Below are 22,831 nucleotides of genomic sequence, written 5' to 3'. Positions count from 1 at the left end.
TAATTAATTATTGTAAAAGGAGAATAAAGGTTCTTCTGTGTTTTATTTAAGGCATCTTATTTTGACAGTGTTCTTGTAATTTCTGTGGTGGATTCTGTGCTCTTATTTTGAAAGCTGCATTTGTGAAGCGACAGGAACTAATAGTAGCTTTTTGTGATTAAAACAACTTTACTTGTCAGCTAATGTTAGCTCGCGGCTAACGAACGGCACAATGCAACAGTGTGTTTGGACCGTTTGGACCTCTGACAGGACCATAGACTGTGGACAGGACATGTTGACAGTATTTAGATCGGCTCACGCAGACGCACAGAGAGAGAGAGAGAGAGGGGACGGGACTGATACATTACAGACAGGTAGGTGCTTGTTTTGAAGCGCAGTGGGAGGGCAGCTCGGTATATTCAGTGCGTGTGTGTGAATGCGTGCGCATGTCTTGGAGGAGGACAGAGAGGTGGGTAGGGGCTTAGACTGACTGACGGGTGACAGACACTGCTGAGCAGAGACACAACGCAAAATAACTTTATGTTATGAATAGTGTAGATATACTTTCAGTAGCTTGAAATGTGACGCTAGAGCAGCACAAGAGACTCTGGCGGGCCGCCAAGGTCTAGGTAATTAATAGGAAATCCTTATGCCACTTTGTCAAGAAGTAGGGTATGTTGCCAATATCGTGATATGCATTTTTTTTACCCATAAAAAAAATATACCGGTATTATCGTGAACGATACGATATGGCACACCCCTAGTCTGGTTACACAATTATATAATATAATGGTGGAAGACAACTGATTTTAGGACATTTTAGTGGAAGAAAAGGGTATAATGTGTTCAAAGGCTCATACACAAACCTTCCACCCCCGGCTGAGATTAAAACCATATAATTAGATAATGAAAACGTGCATTACTCTGGTGAAGTTAAACAAGTCTGATCCTAAGATTCCTGACCGATCCTATAAGTGCAACCGTCATTAACGTACTTAATTTCACTGCCTGTGGGAATGTGAGGAGATTTAAAGGAGTTCGGTGAAACAATGTATCTCTAAAATTACCTCAAAAACACCTCAAAGTCCTAAACCAAGCATATTAAGCATTTATCCAGACATATTTCCTCTCTATCTAATAGAGAAGACACGCTTGATAGCTCTGTGTAGGAAGAATGTGAATATAAAGTGAGGAAGAAGGCTAATGGGTTTAAAATCTAGGAAATTTGGGGGGAGGGATTTGTTTAAAATGGTGACAGTGTGAAGTGGGGGAAAATGTCTAATTTTTTAGGATTGACTGCTGAGAATTGTGTTTTATGTTTGTAGCTGTAGACTTGCTTTTTTTTGTTTTGTTTATTTAACTTTTTTTTTTTTTTCTATTTTAGTTTTTTTTTTGCCCGTTGTAAGTCTGTCTTTTCTATCTTTTTATGTTGAATATTATTAATATTATTATAATTTTATTGCTGCCATGTGCTACATTTTGGGGGAGTTTCGGTTATGTATGCACGATGTGTATGCATTACTGTAATACTTTTTTTTTTTAAAAAGCGACAATAAAAAAGTGCACATGCAAAATATAATTTGCTGCCATGTGTTAAATGTGGGTGATGTTTCAGTTATGTATGCACAATTTGTGAAATCAATAAATAAATGTAAAAAAAAGAAAAGAAAAGACAGAAAAGCTACAATAAAAAAATGCCCATGCAGCATTTAATTTAAGAAATATCTAAATGTTTACACCCGCTGATTGAGAGATACTGCTGCTGTGGTCTGACAGTTTGTCCTGCAGAGGGATAAACAGACAGTCTCTCACCGTTAGTGCTGAGGCTGTCGGAAGCAGAGCTGTGTTAGCAAACTCGTGAAAGGCTAAAGTCCCTGAGCCACGTTCTCAATAATGCTGGCCCAAAGTCTCTCTAAATTACTATTAACACAGCACCCCCTTAAAATGGATTTTGAAGCAAAGCCAGGAGAGTCCGCTGGGTAAACTGAGTGTGCACGGGCGTGAGGGACTCATTGCATCTGTATGTTTATGGACGTTTTAAACGCTGTGCTTTTTTTTTTTTTTTTACACTGGGGAAGGTTCCAAGAAGCAGGTTTACTGTGTTATCTGGATCATTTCTGCTTAGTTAAACCACGGGCATTAGTGGTGGGAAAAATATGGTGTTTCTCCTGAGGAATAAAGGGAAGACCTTTCTCAGAAAATGGGTCACCTTCAGTGCAAAGACTACAGTAAACTATCTGGATCTGAATCTGTCTAAAGACATATGGACTCAAGAAATGTTCATGTCAGTTGATTTCCCAAGCGTTGATGATTTCCATTTCTTCTGCAAAATATCTTTAAATTGTTAGAAATAAAAGCAACTACCAGAAAAGAAGAAATTTCCCTCTAAAAAGGTTGTTAACTGCAGAGTTATCTTCCTGCTCACTGGCTGTATTTAGGGCTGGTCTCGAGACAGAAAAATGACTCTCCTGCAAATAACCACTGGGGTTTCAGGGACCTTGATGTAATTTCTGGCACCTCTGTGTGTTCACCCCTTTCGTCTCCTGGCAGTCTTTACCAGCAGCCCCCTTTCATTTAAAACAGGACTCCCAGAGGACAGTGGGACACAGTGGTGATGATTTAATGCTTCTTGTTTGAAGCATGCTTCATGCCGGGCCTACTGGCCAACATGAGATCCACATTTGATCAAGAGCTGCAGTACACAGAGTTTACAGACTGAAGTAGAGTAAGGAAAAAATATAGAAATTCTGCCAGACTTCCTCAGGAATCAACCAACATGAAGAAAAAAAATCATCGAACTTCAAAGAACAAATTCAATCTGTTCAAATAAGTGGCTCTCGAAAAATTGCCAGAATTACTTGAATTGGTGCTTTTATTTTCAAATTCAATGGATGAAACTGGAAAAACAGACCCATGTCAATTTCAAAAAAACAAATACCATCACAGCAAAGAGAGCAACAGCTCTCATGAAGTGTGCTAAGATGCAGTTTTTTCTTATTTAAGATGTGACGTGACCCAGCAGAGAGTTACATGAGACTGAAAAGCTAATAGAAGGCTGTCTGGGATATGTAATGTTGTTACCCACTTTTTTATTTTATTTTCTATTATTATTATTAGTTCTGTTATTTCTTTTCTTTAAGTATTTATTTTTCCTTTGGGGTGGGGGGAGTGGATTGCTTTATAGTTTAACTTTGATGCTTTGTCAAATGTATGAAAATGTAATTTTTGTAAACTGTTAAAACTCAATAAATACATGTCTATTAAAAAAAAAGAAGGCTGTCTGGGCTGGCACATTTAAAAAAAAAAAAAATCACATTTAAAAATATATCGATAGATTTTTTTTATATCGATATATCGCCCAGCCCTAATAGATCCCACAAATAATCCCATGAAAGGATCTGGGAAACAGAACGCTGCCACAGAGAAAAGCGGTGTGTGTGTGTGTGTGTGTGTGTGTGTCAGTTACCTGTCTGGTTTGGGGTTCCAGTGTCGCCGCCCACGCTGCCGTTCTCCTGCTGGGCTGACAAGGTTTTTAGGATGACGTGGGTGGCCCCGAGACGAGGCAACGTGACGTGGGTCAGGTGGGGGAGAGAATGCTTCTTGGCAAACAACTGGCTGGTTTCCCGTCGCTTGCGCAGGAAGCCGCCTTCCGGGAACAGCACTATCCACTTCCTGTCGCGGCTGTGGTAGTATTTCTCTAGGTGATCTTTCAGGTAGATCAACTGTTTGTCTCTGTGAGCTTTACCCTGTGGGAATAAAATAAATATGTTAGTAAAAATAAAATATACAAGCATCATAGTTTAGTCATTTCACCCATTTAGACCGGATGAAAGCTTTGAGTGTATATGCCTTTAAGACAGGAGAGAAGTACACAGTGTAATACATTTTCATAATTTTTTTGTTGTTTATTGAGGTTTTAAAAAAAATGTTAATGTACTTTAGGGCAAATGCAATGATTTATAGTTGACGCTAAGGGTTTAAACTTCCAGAGGGTTTATATTTCATATTTCTATGAGCTGCAGAGGCTGAGAAATATGATAATTCTTCATATTTAACGATTTAAAAAACAAAACATTTTAATGAATTTTAGGGAAAAGGCAATGCTGTTAAACCCAACTTGTTGTTTCAACTTAAATATTTGAGTGTCCATGCTGCGAAAGAATTTTATGAACAAAGACAATTGAGTTAACTCAAATAAATCTTGCTGTTTGACTCAATATTTTAAGTTAAAATGACTTTTTGCACAAATCTTTGTTGTATTGAAAAGAAAAAATAAGTTATGATAAAATAAATATATTTAGGGTGTTTTTCTTGGCGGACCTAGGTCTTGATGGGTTGAAGTCTTGAACAGGTGAAAACACCAGTCATCTAAAAAAAAAGGGGGCTGTTCATAAAACTACATTCAAATCAAATTCAGTAGCTCTATTTATTCCCCCTCAGGAAACAAAATCATTGAGGCTGAGCGCTAAATTCATTAACTTAACAAGATAGACTTTTTTTGTCGGCACACAAACAACCAAACAGATGAAAACAAGCCGACACAAATCACAAGTTAGATGTAGAAACACTGTGGAGCACTCAGAGAAGCATTAATGGCACGACTGAAATGGATGCAAAACATGATGGCCTTGACAACATTAAGAGCATTAGCGGTAACGGGACGAAGGGGAGCAGGATTGATTTTTAGTTAGGGCCAGTCAAAAGCCATTTTAAATGCATTAGCATAGCTGGGTTGGACTCTGCATGTGTCGTGTGAGCACACATGCAGCTGTGTAGTAAAAGGGTTTACAACACATTGAAAAGAAAACAAAATATCAATGTAGGGCTGGGCCATATGGACCAAAAGTCATATCCCGATATATTCAGGCTGAATATCGATATACGATATATATTTTTTTACAAAGTGAGAGCAAATGTTCAGTCAAAGCAAAATATGACATGTCACAAGTAGTTTTATTGAAACCGTTTATTTAAGTAAACATAAATACTGTATAACAGTTTTTTTTTGTTTTTTTTAATCAAAGCTCCATAAAGTGGACATTTAAATAAAAAAATATCTTAAATAAAAATAGCCTATGAAATAAAATAGGCCAATCTTTTTCTGAAATAAATATATTTACATGAGAAGAATAACGGACATTACAAAAAGAACTAAATATGACAAACCCTAGTAAGGGCAGCATTTATATATTAAGAAATATATATGCAATATGGTCTAATTCCATATCACATTTAAAAATATATCGATATATTTTTTAGCGATATATCGCCCAGCCCTATATCAATGATTATTTCACCAAAACACAAGTGAAGGGTTTTGTAGCTGCAGCTATAAAGTGTTTTTCCCCACCAAGCGATTGACAAACATGACCTTGAGATTGTTTCTGTGGAACTGAATGAAATGTAAGCCACAATAATGCTGTATATATAGCGAGGAAGAGGAGAGTACATCTCCTGCTCTCCCAATGTCTGACGCTTTAAATAAACAAAAAATGATTTGCATTTGGACTTGAAGTTGGATCTGACTGAATCATCAGATGGTTTATCTATAGCTGAAGGGTTTAAATATTCGGCCCCCCGTCTCTCAAGTGAGCAACCTGCTCAGCTTCGTCTCAGCTCCCACATGCTTTCGTCAACTGGTACCAAGGATACTGGGATTATTATTTGCAGCTATTTTATTAGGATGAAATGACTGAACGAAACGTCACTAAACGTTACATAAATAAAACTTATTACATGAACTCATCCATGAACATTTTTTCTTCCTGAGTCACATCAGATAGAATTCATCTGGAAGGGTGGTTATAGGGTGATGAAGACCACAACTCCAATGATCCCACACTGCTTTACCATGTCACCAAATCCCTATTTGTTATTATTTTGATTGAGAGTTTAACTGTGCATAGGGCCGGTTCAAATTTTTTGCACACTTGAACACAAAATATTATACGTTATTATATTCTACTTTTATTGTGCTGATTTTAACTGACCTAATTACAGATAAACACAAATTGATTTTGGAATATTTTAACCCTTTATGTGCCAGGTTTGTGTCATGACGCCACAATTTGTATAGACCTGGCTGCAATCGCAGCTGTGTAAAGAACTCTTTTTTTGTTATGAGTTTGTCTCTCTAGATTGCTGCATCTCTGATGTGATTCAAGGTGACCCATTTTTTGATTTATTTGAAGCAGTACATGCTTGTGTGAATGAATTGTGTGTTTAAATCACATGTTTTTTTTTCTCTATATGCTGAATATGGTCAAAATGATGCAATCTGGTGGAAAGAAGTAGAAATGATCATTCCAAGGCCAAAGCCCAGATTGACAAAGATTTAATAAAATGCATGTATTATGCTTTAACGTAAGTGAGATCAAAAATTGCATTTTGATGGGTTTCAATGGTGCATTTTACATGCTCAACCTTAAGAGTGTTGTTTTATACACAGTGTATTTTAGCCTTTCTACAGGAGCTGAGCTGGAAAAAACAAGATCAAATAAAAATATAAATTATCAAAAAATAAAGAATGAAATGCACTCAACCTGCCCTGAGGGTTAAGAATATCTCAGGAGCAAGCAGAGCAACACTGTCACATCTTTCCTTGTCCCTTCAGCAGAGATGCTTATGCAAACTAAAATCAAACTTCCTTTAACCCCCATCTAACTTGCCGTTATGAAAAAAGATCGAAAAGTCATGTTTCTGCGCCCCGACATTAATAATTAATTTGACACCTAGAAATCAGATGGTCAAACATGCACATTAAAATATGCACTTGCACTCACTGTATCTTATATATTATACAGTATAGCCTTACTTGCCGGTTTGACTTCACAGTTTATTAAGCTAGGCAGTTGACATGTGACCAGAAAATTGTCAACAGCTGCTGATGACGGATATGACTAATTTCAATGTTTTCAGAATATACACGTTTTAGCTCTGTACATCCTTAAATCAAAAATGACAACACTATCTTGAGTAATGCCTCCATGAGTTTAAGAAGGTGAAAAGCAACCAAAACTATCAAAGAAAAATAAGGCCAATTACAGCCCTGAACCAGAGTTAAGAGTGCTACGGCCATCAAAGCCTGCAGTGTTGTGCTGTGCATAATGATGTTAGAGACACGTCTGCCTGCCTGAGTGGACAGCAGATGCTTGGGAGGCTGGGGCAGATGCTTGCTGTGCTGTGTGGATGTGTGAAGTATTCTGGGGAAGGATGTCAAGAATGCACACAAGAACGCCAGAGGGGATCACATGGAGAGAGAGGGAGAGAGAAAGAGAGAGCGAGAGAGAGAGAGAGCGAGAGAGAGAATGGCAGAAATGACTGAGCCAGCTCAAGCCTTCCACTACAGCCCGTCTGGCTGTTAGCAGGCTCGGGGTGCTTCACCCTCAGCACACTGCCGGATGTGAAATTCCAAGGCAAAGCATTTCCATGACCTAAAAACTGAATTCCCTTTTGCGATGGCGGTGGTGTTTCTGCAGCTCGTGGAGTGAGTGAGGAATGTGTGAGCTTTTCATTAATTTTAACAAATGTGGACAATCACAATCTATCATCCACGTGAAAACTTATCAAATAATTACCAACACTGAAGGCATCAGATGTATATAAAGACGGGGTGTTGAAAATAATCGTATAATCGATGCATCGAAATCCAGATGTGGATGATTCTGCATTGATGCAGTGACAGTCCATAATCGATAATCAGACTTGCATGGTGTGTTCACTTGTGTGTAAAAAAGGATGGAATAAATGCAGTTGACTAGGCCTATACTATTTATTTTGGTTTACAGAATTTTTGGTAATCAGGAATGTCCTTAGAACAGTAGGAAGTTGTTAGAAGTTACAACTTGTAGCATATGTCGGCCTTTTTTAAAAGCACTTTTAATAAAGAAAAGTGAACCCACATTTATCAGACCAGCAGTATTTGATGAAAAATTAACCATGTGTTGTATTATAAAAAAATTGAGGATGTAACACATTGTGATGCATCGGGGAATCGAACTGTGGACTAGATAATCGTAATCGAATCGTGAGACCAGTGAAGATGCATAGCCCTTATATAAAGAGATGCATTCGGACATGCAGTAGTAGTTATATAGTAGAGGCTGAGCAATATACTACATTCATTTGAATTAATACCTATAATTGTGACATGAATAGTTACACGATTATTACACCTAGCTGTAGTGACTCCAGGAGTTTCCCTTCTGCTCTGGCTATCTCTTGATGAATTTAACAGTCGCTTTTGTTTTATTATTACTTTTTTGTGTAGCAACAGTTTCTTGTGATCTTCTTCAAATTACAGTTAAAAGGCATGAAAGTTTCGTTTATTTCAGTCAATCTTTAATGTTGTTGTTTACAAGAAAAAGTGAAAACAGTTGTGATTTTGTCCAAAACATCACATCTTTATATCCATTTTGCCATTAATTTAAATTATGATTTAACTCAGAGTCTGTTAAAACTGTTAGACCCTGAAATGGTCAAATTTTGAGATACTAAAAAACAGCAGAAACTGTTGTTCATATCACAGTATGTATATAACTATGAACAATCCACTTCCTCCCACTGTACAAAAATTAAGCCAAAGTATCCCGGACATGGGAGTCCCACCCACATACCACTCCGACCACTCACAAGTCAATCACAGCTGTCAATCACAGTGTTACACGCCATGACTACTTATCTTCGTAGTGTGTACTTTGTGTGTGTGAACGCACATCAAAAGAGAGCTTTAAGTGTCCGTGCCAAAGAAAAAATTGTAGGGTTAGCTGGGCTAGGCCAGGTTAGTTTATTACCTAAAATGACAGACACGACCTTTGTATTTGACATGTACTTTGAGTTTTTAGTTTCCCATCCACTAACGTGGAGGGGGCGGGGTTTATGACCTATACTGCAGCCAGCAACCAGGGGGCGATTTGAGACGTTTTGGCTTCACTTTTCGGAAGCAGCCAGGTCATCTTTCCTCATATACAGTGCTTTTAAAAAAAAACTTTATGCATAAACAATGAAATCAGCATTATTGCATCACTTTTTTAGTTTTGCGTAACTGTCTTATGCATAAATCCCCCCCCAAAATTCATGTAATAGTAAAACTGGATTTTGCAGGGGAAAAAAACAACTCCACTCAAATTATGAATCAACCAAAAGCCAGAAAATAAAGATTTATCATCTATATCGTAGAGACAAATGAGATCAGATTGGATCCACCCAGTGTGATGATATTCTGCAATTTTCTATGAATCTGCAGCAAATCATTGTTCCCTACAAGAACTGATTTTCCAGGAATTCCCTGACCAACGGGAGCCCTGCAGGCTCCATGTGTGGGCCCTGTCAGAGCCGGCTGCTCCGTTCCAGCTGCCCCTACAACAAAAGGGTCAGCCTGACCCAGCGGGGCCGAGCAGCCCTCCCACACTACTGTCCACTGCCGTTATCCTTCTCAGAGGACGCTATGGCCGCTGGAAGCCCACTAACATATCTGCTGTCCAGCTGGAGCAAACAGATGGGGAGCCACTCCGCTTTTTTAGAGCGCGGTTAAAAACAGGCCAGCAGTGGCCTGAAGGTTGAAAGAGTTGGCCTACAGGTTCTGGGCTGTAATCCTGAAACCTTCTGGGGGAAAAACAAGGTGTTGACACGTGAGAGAAAATAGTCTTTCATCTCCCAGCGACAACTGTAGATGTAGCCTTGAGGCTTATTCACAAACTCAAAAAACCTGCCCGGCAGCTCCCTGGATGTAGTTAAATGTCGCGTGGAACAGAGTGACATACACAGCACCAAAGATTGTAGTACTTTTAAAAGGGGTGAAACTCTCTTACCTGTCTGATGAAGAAGTCCCCATGGATGAGGGACACTAGGCCAAAGTTGGTGTATTTGAACACATGGTCCATCAACCACATCATTTTTTGTACCACCTGAAGAAGAAAAAAATGGTCAGAGACATAATATAACAAAAATCTCAACCCCACATTCAGCAAAAGCACATGACACTGGGCCTAAAAACTGATACCGCCCCTCTGAGCGCTTCCACCCCTCATGACCTGCACCGATGCAGCTTTGGCTTACTGTCCTTTCAGTGCTAAGAGGATAAACTGGGCCAGGGATGCAGTTGTTGAGGCGGATCATGTCATCATGTTTGTGCAGCGCAGCTCGGAGGCTCCAGTGCAGTGCCAGCCTCAGCCAAAAAATAAACACACCACAACACAGCTGTCCCTGCCGCCCCAGAATTCACAGCCAATCTGCAGCGTGACTCTGGTGGCGGGACATCCAGCTGCGTATCGTTACCGAGTTAAACAATCAATTATCTGAGTGAAAAGTGACTTTCAGGCTCGACAGATAATGTGACCCCCCCCCCCCACACCCCCGTTTTCAAACTCACTTCTGCTGTCGACTTTCAGGAGATAGAAGTGGTTACTGTTTGTGATTAATGAGCATCTTGTTAGTATAAAAGTGAAGCGGATAGATGTCAACCATGGCAATTAAGCAAGCAGCTGAGCCTCTAACAATGTCTGTCTCATTAACAGTGAAGGGGAAACTGATCAGTCAACACAGCTACAAAAGAGACTGACGCTATAGTCTGGAATTGTACACTTTGTTGTGTGCTGACATTCCTGTCTGAAGAAGAAGACTATGCTCTGCTGTAAACTTCAGCCTGTCACTTCACCGTCTGGCATCATGTTCTAATTAATGCAGATAAATTCAGCTTTTTAACAGTAAAATTCAAGCACTTTCAAGGTGCCTACTCCAAAACTTTTCAGATTATCAAAAACTTTATTATCATATCTAAATTACTACTATAAAGTTTGCAGAATTTCTTTACACCAAAAGCAATTAATGAATATTGTCACTTTTCAATTTTATTTTACCAGCTCTTTATTTTTAACTTTGTTTTTATCATGATTATTCAACACTCACTGGGAATCAGAGTAAGGGATCAACCAATCTGCCAATGAATGACAAGTAACAACAAAGCATTTCATTTCAAATATGATTTCAAATGCTGATATTCAATATCTATCCGTATTGGCATACATACACTTAGAGAACACATAATGTAGAAAATGATGCTTGGGGTGATTTAGTAGTTGTGTGGTATTTATTTTAATTGTATTTTGAACTAATTCTTTATTTAAAAAAGGGTTAGCAATTGGCTGATATTGAACATAGCTATTAACCTAGTTTTTAATCACTTTTTCCCCTTGGTTTTCATTTCTGGAATTGAATAACAATGTAAAACATTGCATGTTTAATGTATAATAATGTAAAATATTCTTTTAAAAAGCTATTTGCTTCAGAAAGTAGCCTTCTGAGTACTTTTGCATAGTCAGGTTGATGCAAAATTGTTCAAATTATATTATTCAAATTCAAGCACATTACTAACTTTTACAGGTAAAATTCAGCATTTTACAAACTTTCCAGACTTTCTAAGAACCCTGTAAACTTCAAAATGCAAATTTTCTTTCACGACCGCACAAGGAAAGTGTTTGCCATCCTAAAAAAAAACCTTTCGAAAAGCTCCAAATCTCTCTGTATAATAGCTTTTTTGTGTGTCACTACGTCCAATTATGTAACACAAGTGTTATTGTTGATCTCTATTTATGTTTACACTGCCACACCACTGTGTGGTCCTTGTAGGAGAACATGACATGTCATTTCCTATGGAAATGTGTTCTTGTGAAATTCAACAAGGTGTATTTGTGCTGATGTTTGGACACGTTTCACTTCCTTGCCTGTTGAAAATTATCAGTGTGAAAGAATGCAAAGCAGCTACCGCTCGAGTCTTTGAACATCTGTTAAAAAAACTCAAAAACGCATTTTGTCATTTGAATGCAGCAAACCACAGCGCTGCTTTTCCAGGCTCCACGTTGTCGACTGTTTTGACTTTAAAAACATCTCCCTTCTGCCATACTGACCGTCAAAAAAGTCAAAATGTGAAACAGAGGAACCTTTAATTTGAACTAATGACTACCATTTAGCTAAACAAACTGACAATTCATACATTAGGTAACCCTCTGCAAACATGCTTAAACAAACAGAATTAACTTCAGAACAATGTGTGCAATGCTGCAGGAACTCCTTATTTGCAGCGACAAAGACAAAAACATGCCCAAACAGCAGCCTGTTCAGCAAAATACAGCCAGCGCCAAAAACCCTGCAGCTTAAAACAACTCCACGGCTTATATTTACGCTGGGGTGACCCTGTTCAACCTTAAAGTTAGATTCCTGGATTCCCTGAAAAGCGACAGAATGAAGGCTTCTCCCTTTGTTCTTACCATGCCCTTGTCTTGCAGGCACATCATGAGGGTGCACACATCTCCTGTGGATTGGTGGTTGACGATGACCATGGCTTCTTCTTCAGAGATGGGCCGTACGTCGTCACCCCACTCCGTTACTGCGGGGCGAAAACAAACAGACAAATGCATTATGTTTAAAACAGGATGTGCTAGTAATATAATTTACAAGTGCCCTGTGGAGTTTTCCTGTTGACAAAGTTCTGTTTATATTCAGCGTTTGTTATTGAAACTCCTTGTGTGTATCTATGGGGTCGAACAAACAACTTGAATGCATCTCCCTCCTCACAAAACAAGCAAAAATGACTTAAAATAGTTTAACTCATGCATTGTTTCCATCCAAGTTTGCAAGATCGCAGTCCTCCTCTTTTCTGCTTCTCTTGGCGTTATTGCTGCCAACTGTCAATCAGGTAAATAGTGTAACAGCATTTCCTAAACCTCCTGGAGAACCATGTTTTTGATCTCTCCCTGCTCCAACACAGCTGATTAAAATGATCCGCTAGTTATGAACTCCTGAAGCTGCTTGATAACGAGCTGATCATTAGAGTCAGCTGTGCAGGGCCCATTTTCAGACATGCTCGGCTCGACTCAATTTAACTCACCACGACGGCCCAAAATATCTGGGATTTGCGTCTCAGAGATACCAGCTTGAAGGTGTCTTTAACTGCTTGTACTGTTTCGCTCTGCATTATTAGTCGACTTGTTTCAATGCAGAATATCAGCCAACACACTCTTCTAATTCGGTGATGAACGCAATTAATTTCCTATATCAGGCCTCATCAACTACATTTGGCCAGACTTTTTCTAAGCAGACACTGTGGGTGCTGGACTTTCATTGTTTGATATTTTCACTTTCTTACATTCATTCACGCTCTTTTCATTTGCCTAGATCGGGGTCAACAGACTCTTAAAAAACATGGGAAATCCATAATGATAACTAGTTAGGCAACTAGAAAATTCTCTGAACCATTCGCCAAGGAGGAAGATCACTGAGGAGCGATGGTTAAAAACTGGAAACCTAATTTAAAATATGCCAAATACCAGAACGCATTTTTTCCTCATATCTTCTGTCTTCATCAGGCTATTTTTCTGAAGGCCGGGCTGGAAGCTTTGGCAGGCTCCATGTAGCCTGTTGGCCGCCAGTTGATGTTCAATGTCCTATACAAATAAACTCTTCAGTGAAGGCAACATGTTTGCTCTCAGCACCTTGGAATGCCAGACAGGTGTGACTCATTGTGTCAACACAATTAAAATGGAACTGAAGTAAGACTTCTCTGGTATATACCTGAGAAGTCTTACTTCACTTCCAATTTGTCTTAGAGATGCTACAAGTAGTCAACAAACAGAAAAATGATCAGCAACTATTTTGATAATCTAGTCATTTTTCATGCAAAAACAGCAGAAAAATGCTGTTTTCAGCCTGTCAAATGTTGAGATTTCATGTTTTCTATTGATCTTTGGGTTTTAGACTGACCAAACAAGACATTTGAAGACCTTACAAAAGGGGAAAATGTCCATCCCAGTTTCTTAAAATATGACATTTTAAAGACCAAACAATTAATTGATTAAAGAAAATAAAAGTCTGATTAATAGATAATGGAAATACGCATTAATTGCAGCTCTAATTTGTCTGTAAACAGTGAAAGCTACATCCTTTAAAATGGACCGACTGTCCCACATTTGCTGTTCTTAAATCCACAAGTGTCCCGACACTCCCTCACTACAAACTGCCTGCTGTCAGAGCTGCATATCCTCCCCGTCTTGATCAGAGAGTAAATGTTTATTTTCCATGCTCCTACCTTCTGCAAGAGTGTTGGAAAAACTGTGTGGCATGACTCGAACGATTACACCATGTAGAAAATAACATTTAAAGCTGGATTTTTAAGGTTTTTCTGCTGTATCAGATTAGTCATTTTGCTTGTTAACTCATGTTGAAATGAAAAGGAATGCAAAAATGTCGGGCATGTGGTTTGAAATAAGAAAGGAGAAGTGAGTTTCAGGAAATGGTACAACAATCACTCTCACTATTTGACCACTCTGGGCAGAGCAGAGGAAACAGTCAAAGAGTAAAAAGGGGATGGTGTGTAATTTCATTACATAGAACCAGGATTTTCAAATATTCGTCTGATTGTCTGAATAAACATCTGACATCTGTACACAAAACTGTCATATGTGGTTTCTGATGCAGCCACAGCAGGTCTTCTCTTCTCTTTTTGTAGTATGTTTGAGTGCTGCAGGGAGGATGTGTTTTATAACCTGGAAGTCAGCATCGCCCTGGTTCCCTCAACAAAACCACAACAAAGGAATGTTGGCTCATTGGTGAAAATAAGCTCTGGCAAACAAAAGTTAATGATATTTACAGGCTTGGTAGAGTGAGATAACCTCAAATGAACGCCACTTTTAAGAATTTTGAGGCATGAATGCAATTGCCAGAAGTAAAAAGCTGAAGTTAGTCCATAAACTAACTTCACCATTAGAGTTGGGGATCAGCAGAGGCCCCAAGATATGATTTTATTCGATACTTGAGTCATAATACGCTATTACAGCGATTTTAAGCATTTTGCAATATGGTGAGTATTGTATACAATATATTGCGATTTACCTGTGTAACTGCAGTCTGTGTCCACAAAATTATATTGGCTTAAATAGAGAAACTTTGCAGTGTTATTTTAACATCTTCCCGACTTCCCTAGTTCTTCTAGTTTCATATGATACCAGTATCTCCAATATATTCCCAAAAGTGAGCCCATTGCGGCCTCCGGAAAAATATACTTTTTAAAAACGTCAAAAATACTGCTGGCCCACCAGCTGTCAGAATGCTTAATATCAATACTTGGCGGCCATGAATCGATTGCCATGCAAAATATTGCGATACTATGCTGTATCGATTGTTTCCCCCACCTCTATTCACCATGGTCAAGATGTTGCTCCACAGGTCTTTTTAACAAACAATTCTCCAAATTGATGCCATAAAAATGCTTTATTTTGACTCTGTAAGCTGTCAGAGTTCTCCTTAATTTAAATTTATCAGTCACTTCAGGATTTGTTTTTTTCCTCAATCCCCAAATATAAATAATTAAGTAATTTCTACACACATTTATACATAGGTAACATACTTCCTGTATAATCCATACAATACAATAATAATACAATACAATAATAATCCATACAATACAATAATAATACAATACAATAATCCTGTATTCCTATACTTCCTGTATAATCCAATTAATCTAATTTCCATACATGTATTTTGTACAAAATATGCTCTGTATTAGCACTTTGGGTTTTATCCATAGTTAGTAGTAGTAACAAAGCAGAATTAAAAAAATATATATTTATTGGGAGTCCACAGTCAGCTTTAGACAAACTTTACAGCACCAGGACAGACAATGAATTGCTTGAGATGCTATAAAACTGAAAAACGGGACTGTGTCTTTTTTGTGAACTAACTCTTTATTAGAGCATGCCAGCATAATGATATTTACCCTGTATCTGAAGAATACTATGAACTATAGGAGCTGAGAAGCGATTGTGGTATGGTATGCACCATAATTAAGTAAAAAGTGTGATTTTTTAAAAGAAAAAATGTATGGACATTTTAGGGCATTCTGGCAAATAAAAGCAGTTGTCATTTCATTATTAGTTTCTAGAGTCACAAAATTACATTTTACCAACACCAGCTACATCTACTGAACTATCCTAAAGCTTACAAAATACTAGAATAATAATTTCCACTTTGTATCAGAAGTTGCACTTGCTCACCTGTTTCTTTTTTTAGGTGGCATTCGTTTATTTTTAGTAAAGACTGCAGCAGGTACTTGACAAAGATCACAGTCTGAATATCCTCAGTTTAAAACTGAATCATCAGAGGACTTGTTGGTACGGGAGCTCCCAGCCAGAAATAACATTTTTCATTTGGATAAGCAGCAAGTTAAGTCTACATCCTGCTACAACAGGACATCAGGCTTATTTGCATGTCTACGATCCATAAATAATGTCTCCCTCCTCAATGAAAACCACATAAGGCGTCCGTGAAAAAAAGTGAGGACAGAACCGCGGCTTTGTTCGCAGTCAAAGTGATAAAAATAATACAAAGCAAAATATAGCTGCAGGCTGCAGTTCTTTGGGCCAAGTACTGGCACATCAAGCAGGGTACACTGCACACAGGTACACCGAGGTCTCATCTACCCACAGAACAATTTTGATCATGATCCGACAAAATGCTGTGGAGATATGACTCATTTCCTGTTTTTGGGATTTTACAGCCGGCTTCATTCAAATGTCACAGCCAAATGGTTTGGATTAATATTATCAAGCTGAATTAGTGATGTAGACACCAAATCAATGATCAGTCAGCTGTTGTTCGTTCACGTCAGTCAAAGCTTATGATCGTGTGTCCGTGGGCACGCAGCAGCAGGAAGCTTGCAGTGATTAAAATGACAGCTTTGACTGGTGATGCAGCCACAAAAAAACCACAAGAAATGGGATGTGAAAGGTGCTGTGGGTTGGTAACCTGCCGAGGATCAGGCTTAAAATATATGAAAATATGTAAATAGGTTTATTTTTTTAATTAAAATCGCATCAAAACATTTCAGAAAAATCACCTTGATTTGTATTATTTTTATTATTATTATTATTATTATTTCTAAAACTAGGGGTGGATGATATTGTAAAAAATCATTGCATTTTTTTTTTTTCTGCCATGTAATTTGCAATATAAAAAAACAGAAAAAAGGGAAATCTATTTTATAAGATTTGCAAAACATTTATTGAGACGTTTCGGTGCTGGACTTTCATCAGGAAAATAAATAAATGAAATAAAATAAACAAATAAAACAGAAGATAAAGATTTTTTTTAAATACACACAAAAGTAAAAAAAAATACAATTGAACATCAATATCAAAATCAAAACAGGAACTCAGGTATTGAACACTGAAGAAAAAACAAGCTGTAGCTCATATGTCATATTAATGACATTCTGATTCACTACTGGAAATGGAAATATTTGTCACTGGAAGCTAACTCTACTTCGTGAAAATATCAAATTCTATTAATCCTGAAATGAATCCATGTTAAATTGTATCAAAGAGGCTTTGAATCATCAATATACAGCTAATATGTCGTACTGTTTGTGTATCCACTCATGGACTCATCGGGTCTTTTCCAAAGGAGAGACACACACATCATTATTGTTCAATAACAATTACTGACGATACAGTCTTAAATAGGACTCTACTGTGTGTGAAATCAGTGAATCCCTGCTACTGTTTATAATTTTCAGTGATACAGTGCTTCTTCTTGACAACCAGACAATGATCAGCGTCTCTATCAGCACATACAGGAGTGGATCTCCGACGGCCCTCTGCTCTTTCTTCCCTGATTTACATCGTCAGGCCTCAGAGCATACAGGCTACTTTACCAACCATTCATCCGTGTCTCATTGTTGACAGGATAGACACAGGAGCCGCAACAAAAGAGGAAACACGGCTGCGAGATGAGGGATGACAACAATGGCCCTCCTGGAGAACGTAGGAGCTGCCTTTGCAATTTAAACGCACCTCAGCAGCTCTGCATATTAACAGAGACCCACCGAGGTGAAAAGATTCAGCATGGGGCTGCAAACGTTTGCCGGGAATCCCCACCGTTCTGGGCGGGTCTGACCGGCTCAAGCCCTGTGTAATGCAAATGTTGCATCAGTCAGGCCTGCGGGTGCAGAGCGAGTGAGTGAGTGAGTGCTTCCTCTCTATGGGGGAGTTAACGATAGGAATGCTGGCAGATAATGACTAATCAGAACCGTTTTTATACATCAAGTTTAACAGTTAATTAAGCAAGAACACGACGCCAACGCAACACCAGACAGCTACCAGACGCAGGACTGACTGGTGCATGACAAAAGGTTAACTCGGAACAAGTAAAAGGAGTATATGAAAGACTATGTTTCTTTTCAGTTCTTGGCAGGTATAACTTGCATTTCTGGGCTTATTTTTTAATTGTTTGTTATGGTTTTCTTTGTTTTAATGGAGGAATCTGCTGCTGTATGCAACGTGGCGTCATATTGTGATTGAAGAGCATGAATGTGGAGTTCTGGTGTCACAAGTCACACAAAGAGCAGACGGAGAAAAAGTAAACATAGCAGAAGCTGATCTTGCAGCAGCCTAGAATGATTTCGTCCACTACTGGGCTCAACACTAAAGGCTCTTTCACACCTCATTCATTATCTGAACTCAGGTCGCGGCGTGACTATGGGAGAGAGGCGGGGTACACCCTGGACAGGTCACCAGTCAATCGCAGGCAACCATTCACTCTTTTATTCACATTCGGGCAATTTAAGGTCACCAATTTGAATTAACTTTGGACTGTGGGAGGACCTGGATAAGACCAACGCTGACAAACAGAGACCATGCAAGCTCCATAACGGATTTCGAACCTGCGGCCCTCTCGCTGTGAGGCATGACCGTGCAGCCTCTTTTACACATCCTTCCATGTAAATAATCGGGCTAAACCTTTCAGGCACTGTTACTAGTTTTATTTATTCATTTATTTTTATTGTAGGCTTGAATATCCTCCTGGAATCTGGAATTCAGCAATGTACTGAATACCTGCACCCATTCTTAACCCACTGTGCACTTTCCATACATAAAACTTTAAATTATTGCCTTATAATTGTTTATTATATTGTAATAAATATTACATTGTTATTGCCTTAAGTATATTTTCTTGTATTTGCTCTAAATAAGGGTGAGGGTAAGACCTCTGACAATAAAAGATTTCTATTCTATTATTTGCTATGCCTACTTTATATTTACTTAAAACTGATTGTCACTAATGGCACTACAAGCCAAAGATTTGTTGCCAATTTCTCAAACTGGTTAGCAGTGGCAACCCTGGACTAACTGATTTAGTTTTTGCGTTTATTTAAATCAACTGATCTGTAAAACTAGAGCCTGACAGATATATCAGCTGACAGAGATTACCTGCTGAGATTGGTATCAGTGTCCACTATGTGCCGTTTTGAAAACTTTATTTACACAATAAATAATGCAGAAAATGTTGCTTCGCTTGATTCAGAAAAGGTGTCAACAATTAATATTTGTATTCTTTTTTTATTTTTTAATTGTCAGCAATTAACTGAAACTGAAGAGTAATGATGTTTATTTAGCCATATGTTTTATTCCTATTTATTCTTTATTTTCTCAGTTATCATTTATAGAATTGGCTGACAATGTAATACACTGTTTGTATAATAATATATAACAATGTTAATTATTTAATAAAATTGTATGTTTGAGAAAGCAGCTCTTTCGGTACCTTTGCAGAGTGGTGACACATTGGTGCACAATCCACATAAAAAAGCTCCGTTTTCATACCTGCAAAAAATTACATATTGGTTATTGATGAATACTCTCCCCTCTAAAATCAGTATCAGCATCGGTCTCAAAACTTTAAACCGTCCAAAAGCCACAAAAGAAATCTTGACTAATCATTGTCTAAAGTCATTGACTAGAAGATGGCAGCTCTGGTTAGCTTTTCATCACTATAAAACTAATTGTCTGGCTCTTACTACTGTTCTGTCTTTGTACACAAAAGGACAAAAGTACCAAGGTCAATCTGGGGTCAGTCAAAAGCCATTCTGAGAAATGAATAAAAAGTCATTACACAAACTATGAGTACACAAAGACAACTGCAAGAAAGAGTCAACAGTTTTTTTCTTTTCTTTCAGAGCAGCAGCTCTTGGCACACTACTCACCATAGTAGTGAGTAGTAGTCCAGTGTACCAGGCTGAACCTGATGGGTTCATATTGAAAATGGATTTAAAGTGGTCATGCTACAAAATAAAGGGACTAGTTGTAAATCAGTGCAGCACACAACACAACTGGCATGCTCAAAGAACATTTGATAGTTTGCTTGTTGTGAAGACCTTGCTGTGGGCGATGCGGCCTTAAAATACTATTGTGATGTTGCATGGTATTTCTTTGCAGTAACAATATTTATGTGTGGTGAGTTTTCCCTCACACATCCCCTCCTGGATATGACTGACTGAACCATTTGACTCTACTTTTTCATATCAGCTAACACCAGATAGCTGAGGCTGTTGCTAAGAGATGTGACATCTGAAGTGCATCTTCAGGGAAGCCGTTTATTGATCGCTCCGCTCTCTAACAAAATTAACAGGAACTGAAAACATTCTCAATTACCAAGTTGCGCAAGGCCTACGATTCGAGGATCAATTTGTTCGAGCAAATAAGGTTTTTTTTAAAATAAAACAGCGAAAATCTGTTCATCGCGTCGACTATGTATGTATGTGTACCACATGGGCAGATATCCAAATACAGCGTGCTTTTTGTGTTAAAAAATGTGCAATTATATTCAAGTGTAGACTCCACTGAATGAGATGTGAGATCTGCTGTCATAAGCCCAGAAGAAAGGCCTTTCAAGCAACCTGTCAGATTATCCATATCTGCGTGACTCACAGTAAAAAGGACAACTCATTCCCCTGACAAGGTAGTTTTTAATGACAAAAGGTTGCAAGCTAGTCTCATTCCACCTTGAAATTCAACCCACTGTGCCTGCTGCTAGCTATTCAATGTGTTCAAAAGTGAGGCTCAGTAATGTAATGCTAATGCAAAACTCCAACAGTTCATCAGCAGATATTACAAGCTCCAAGACTGCACTTAAAATAGACATTTGAGGTTATCAAATGTTGTTCGTTGCATGCATCGACTATAGGGTATGAGCAACAACATGTGAATCAATCATGCTTTCTCTTTCCTTCCTCTGATGTACTTTGACACACTGTCTGTGCTGCAACCTGGCAACACAGGAAGTTTATGAATCTTCCAACATCCTCACAACGAGATCTCCTTGAGGTGAAAGAAAGTGATTTTAAAAAATGATGTACGAGACAAGTTGTTGGCATGTTCAATTTAGGCCTTTGTTTCACCTCCTGCCCTCCGGAGAATAAGCTCGACTCTCCCGGGAGCAGGAATCGAGAGCAAACCTCTAGAAAAATGACACATCTGTGACACCGGACAGGGGTGTGCGGGGTGTACGTACCCCGAAGGCAATGTCATTTCATAAAGGAGCATGCCTTCACGCTAGCTGATGTCCCTGTTGTTGCGGGAGACTGGCGTAAATGATATCAGAGAGATGGGTCATCTGTCAGATGGAATACATTAGGGAAATTGTCTTTGAGAGATGACACAGTTAGAGCAGCAGGATGACAGCCATGCTGCAGGCACACCGTCTAATCCGGTATCGGTGGTCAGCTAAACGGTGTACCGCTGACCTTGCTGCCCATCGCTACACTTCTTTTTCCCTCTCTAGAGGAGGAGAGAGATGTAGCAAGGCATCGCTCCACCTCCTTCAAAAACACGGCTGTCTGTAGCCAACTGTGGCCAAAAAGGAAATAGTCCGAAGTAATGTTAGACCACTGTAGCGCCCCAGAGTGGGAAGGGGAAATTTTCATTAATGGTTAAAGCTCTGGGGTCACTGGGTCAACCGAGCAATAATTAAGAGTGGTTAACTAATACCAGCAACATAATGGTGTGAGACTTTCTGTTTGTACATATTGTTGATATACTCGTCATGTTTACCCATATTGTTTAGACACAGGCAGCTAGGATTTGAAGCTCTTTGTGCTAAGGCAATAAAGTTAATCTTCAGTTGTAAGCATAGACTGTATATTAGAGGTGGACGTAGCCACCATGACATCACCCATTGGTTTATGGACAGTTTTGAAGCCTTGAATTTAGCATTTTGGTTGATGCCATCTTGGATTTTGGCTGTCATCATGTTGGTTATTTGGAGCCAGGTGTCACCTAACCAAGCTTGGTTAGTAAGGTGCAAAAATGAACAATTGACTCCTTAATAATAATGAACAAAGCCATTTTAAGGGGACCAAAATGTTACAACAAACATTAAAGTGTTCAGAGTTATAAAGATGAAACACAGACAACATCCAAACCACACAACACCACGGTAGCGACTTGAAGATTTATCATCTATTTAAATCTAAATGGGACCATAATTCGTAGAGGTGGGAATCAGCAGAGGCCCCACGATACAATTTTATCCCGATACTTGAGTCACAACACGCTGTCATATCGATTTTAAGCATTTTGCGTCATCTCACTTCAGTCTTTTTATTTCTCCACAATGAGAGTCAAACCCACAGACTGACCAACAAAGTATTCAGTCAAACTGAACTAAACTGATATCAATAATGTATGGACGACAACAAATGCAGCATTTTCTCAAACTTTTACTCAACTGCTCTGAATTTTTTGGAATGAAACATAGGAAAGCCTTTGCAGCATTATTTCGACAACTTCCTGACACGATACCCTGACGCAAGGTGCCTATAGCTTCCTTAGATCTTCTAGTTTCATATGATACCAGTATCTCTAGTATATATTCCTAAAAGTGAGCTTGGTACGGCCTCCGGGAAAAAAAACAAAAATGCTGACACTAAATATGGATACTTGGCTGCCATGAATCGATATAATATTGCCACGCAAAATATCGCGATACTATGCTGTATGCTTTTTCCCCCAGCTCTAATAATTTG

General features: G+C 38.6%; 1 protein-coding gene across 2 annotated transcripts in view; it reads right to left on the bottom strand.

The window, feature by feature from the left end:
• The window catches only part of lpgat1 (lysophosphatidylglycerol acyltransferase 1), a 70,871-nt gene that overhangs the window by 35,923 nt on the left and 12,117 nt on the right, over positions 1-22,831 (bottom strand). For both annotated transcript variants that reach the window (XM_059355666.1, XM_059355667.1), the window contains exons 3-5: positions 12,243-12,361; positions 9,789-9,884; positions 3,446-3,725 (exon numbers count right to left, since the gene is read on the bottom strand). In XM_059355666.1, coding sequence (XP_059211649.1) covers positions 3,446-3,725; positions 9,789-9,884; positions 12,243-12,361 — 495 coding nt within the window. The remainder of the gene's footprint in view (positions 1-3,445; positions 3,726-9,788; positions 9,885-12,242; positions 12,362-22,831) is intronic.

This window comes from Centropristis striata, chromosome 18, assembly GCF_030273125.1.
Source record: "Centropristis striata isolate RG_2023a ecotype Rhode Island chromosome 18, C.striata_1.0, whole genome shotgun sequence".
Taxonomy (NCBI): domain Eukaryota; kingdom Metazoa; phylum Chordata; class Actinopteri; order Perciformes; family Serranidae; genus Centropristis; species Centropristis striata.
The sequence above is the reverse complement of the archived record's forward strand: the minus strand, read 5'-3'. Positions and strand labels throughout refer to the sequence as shown.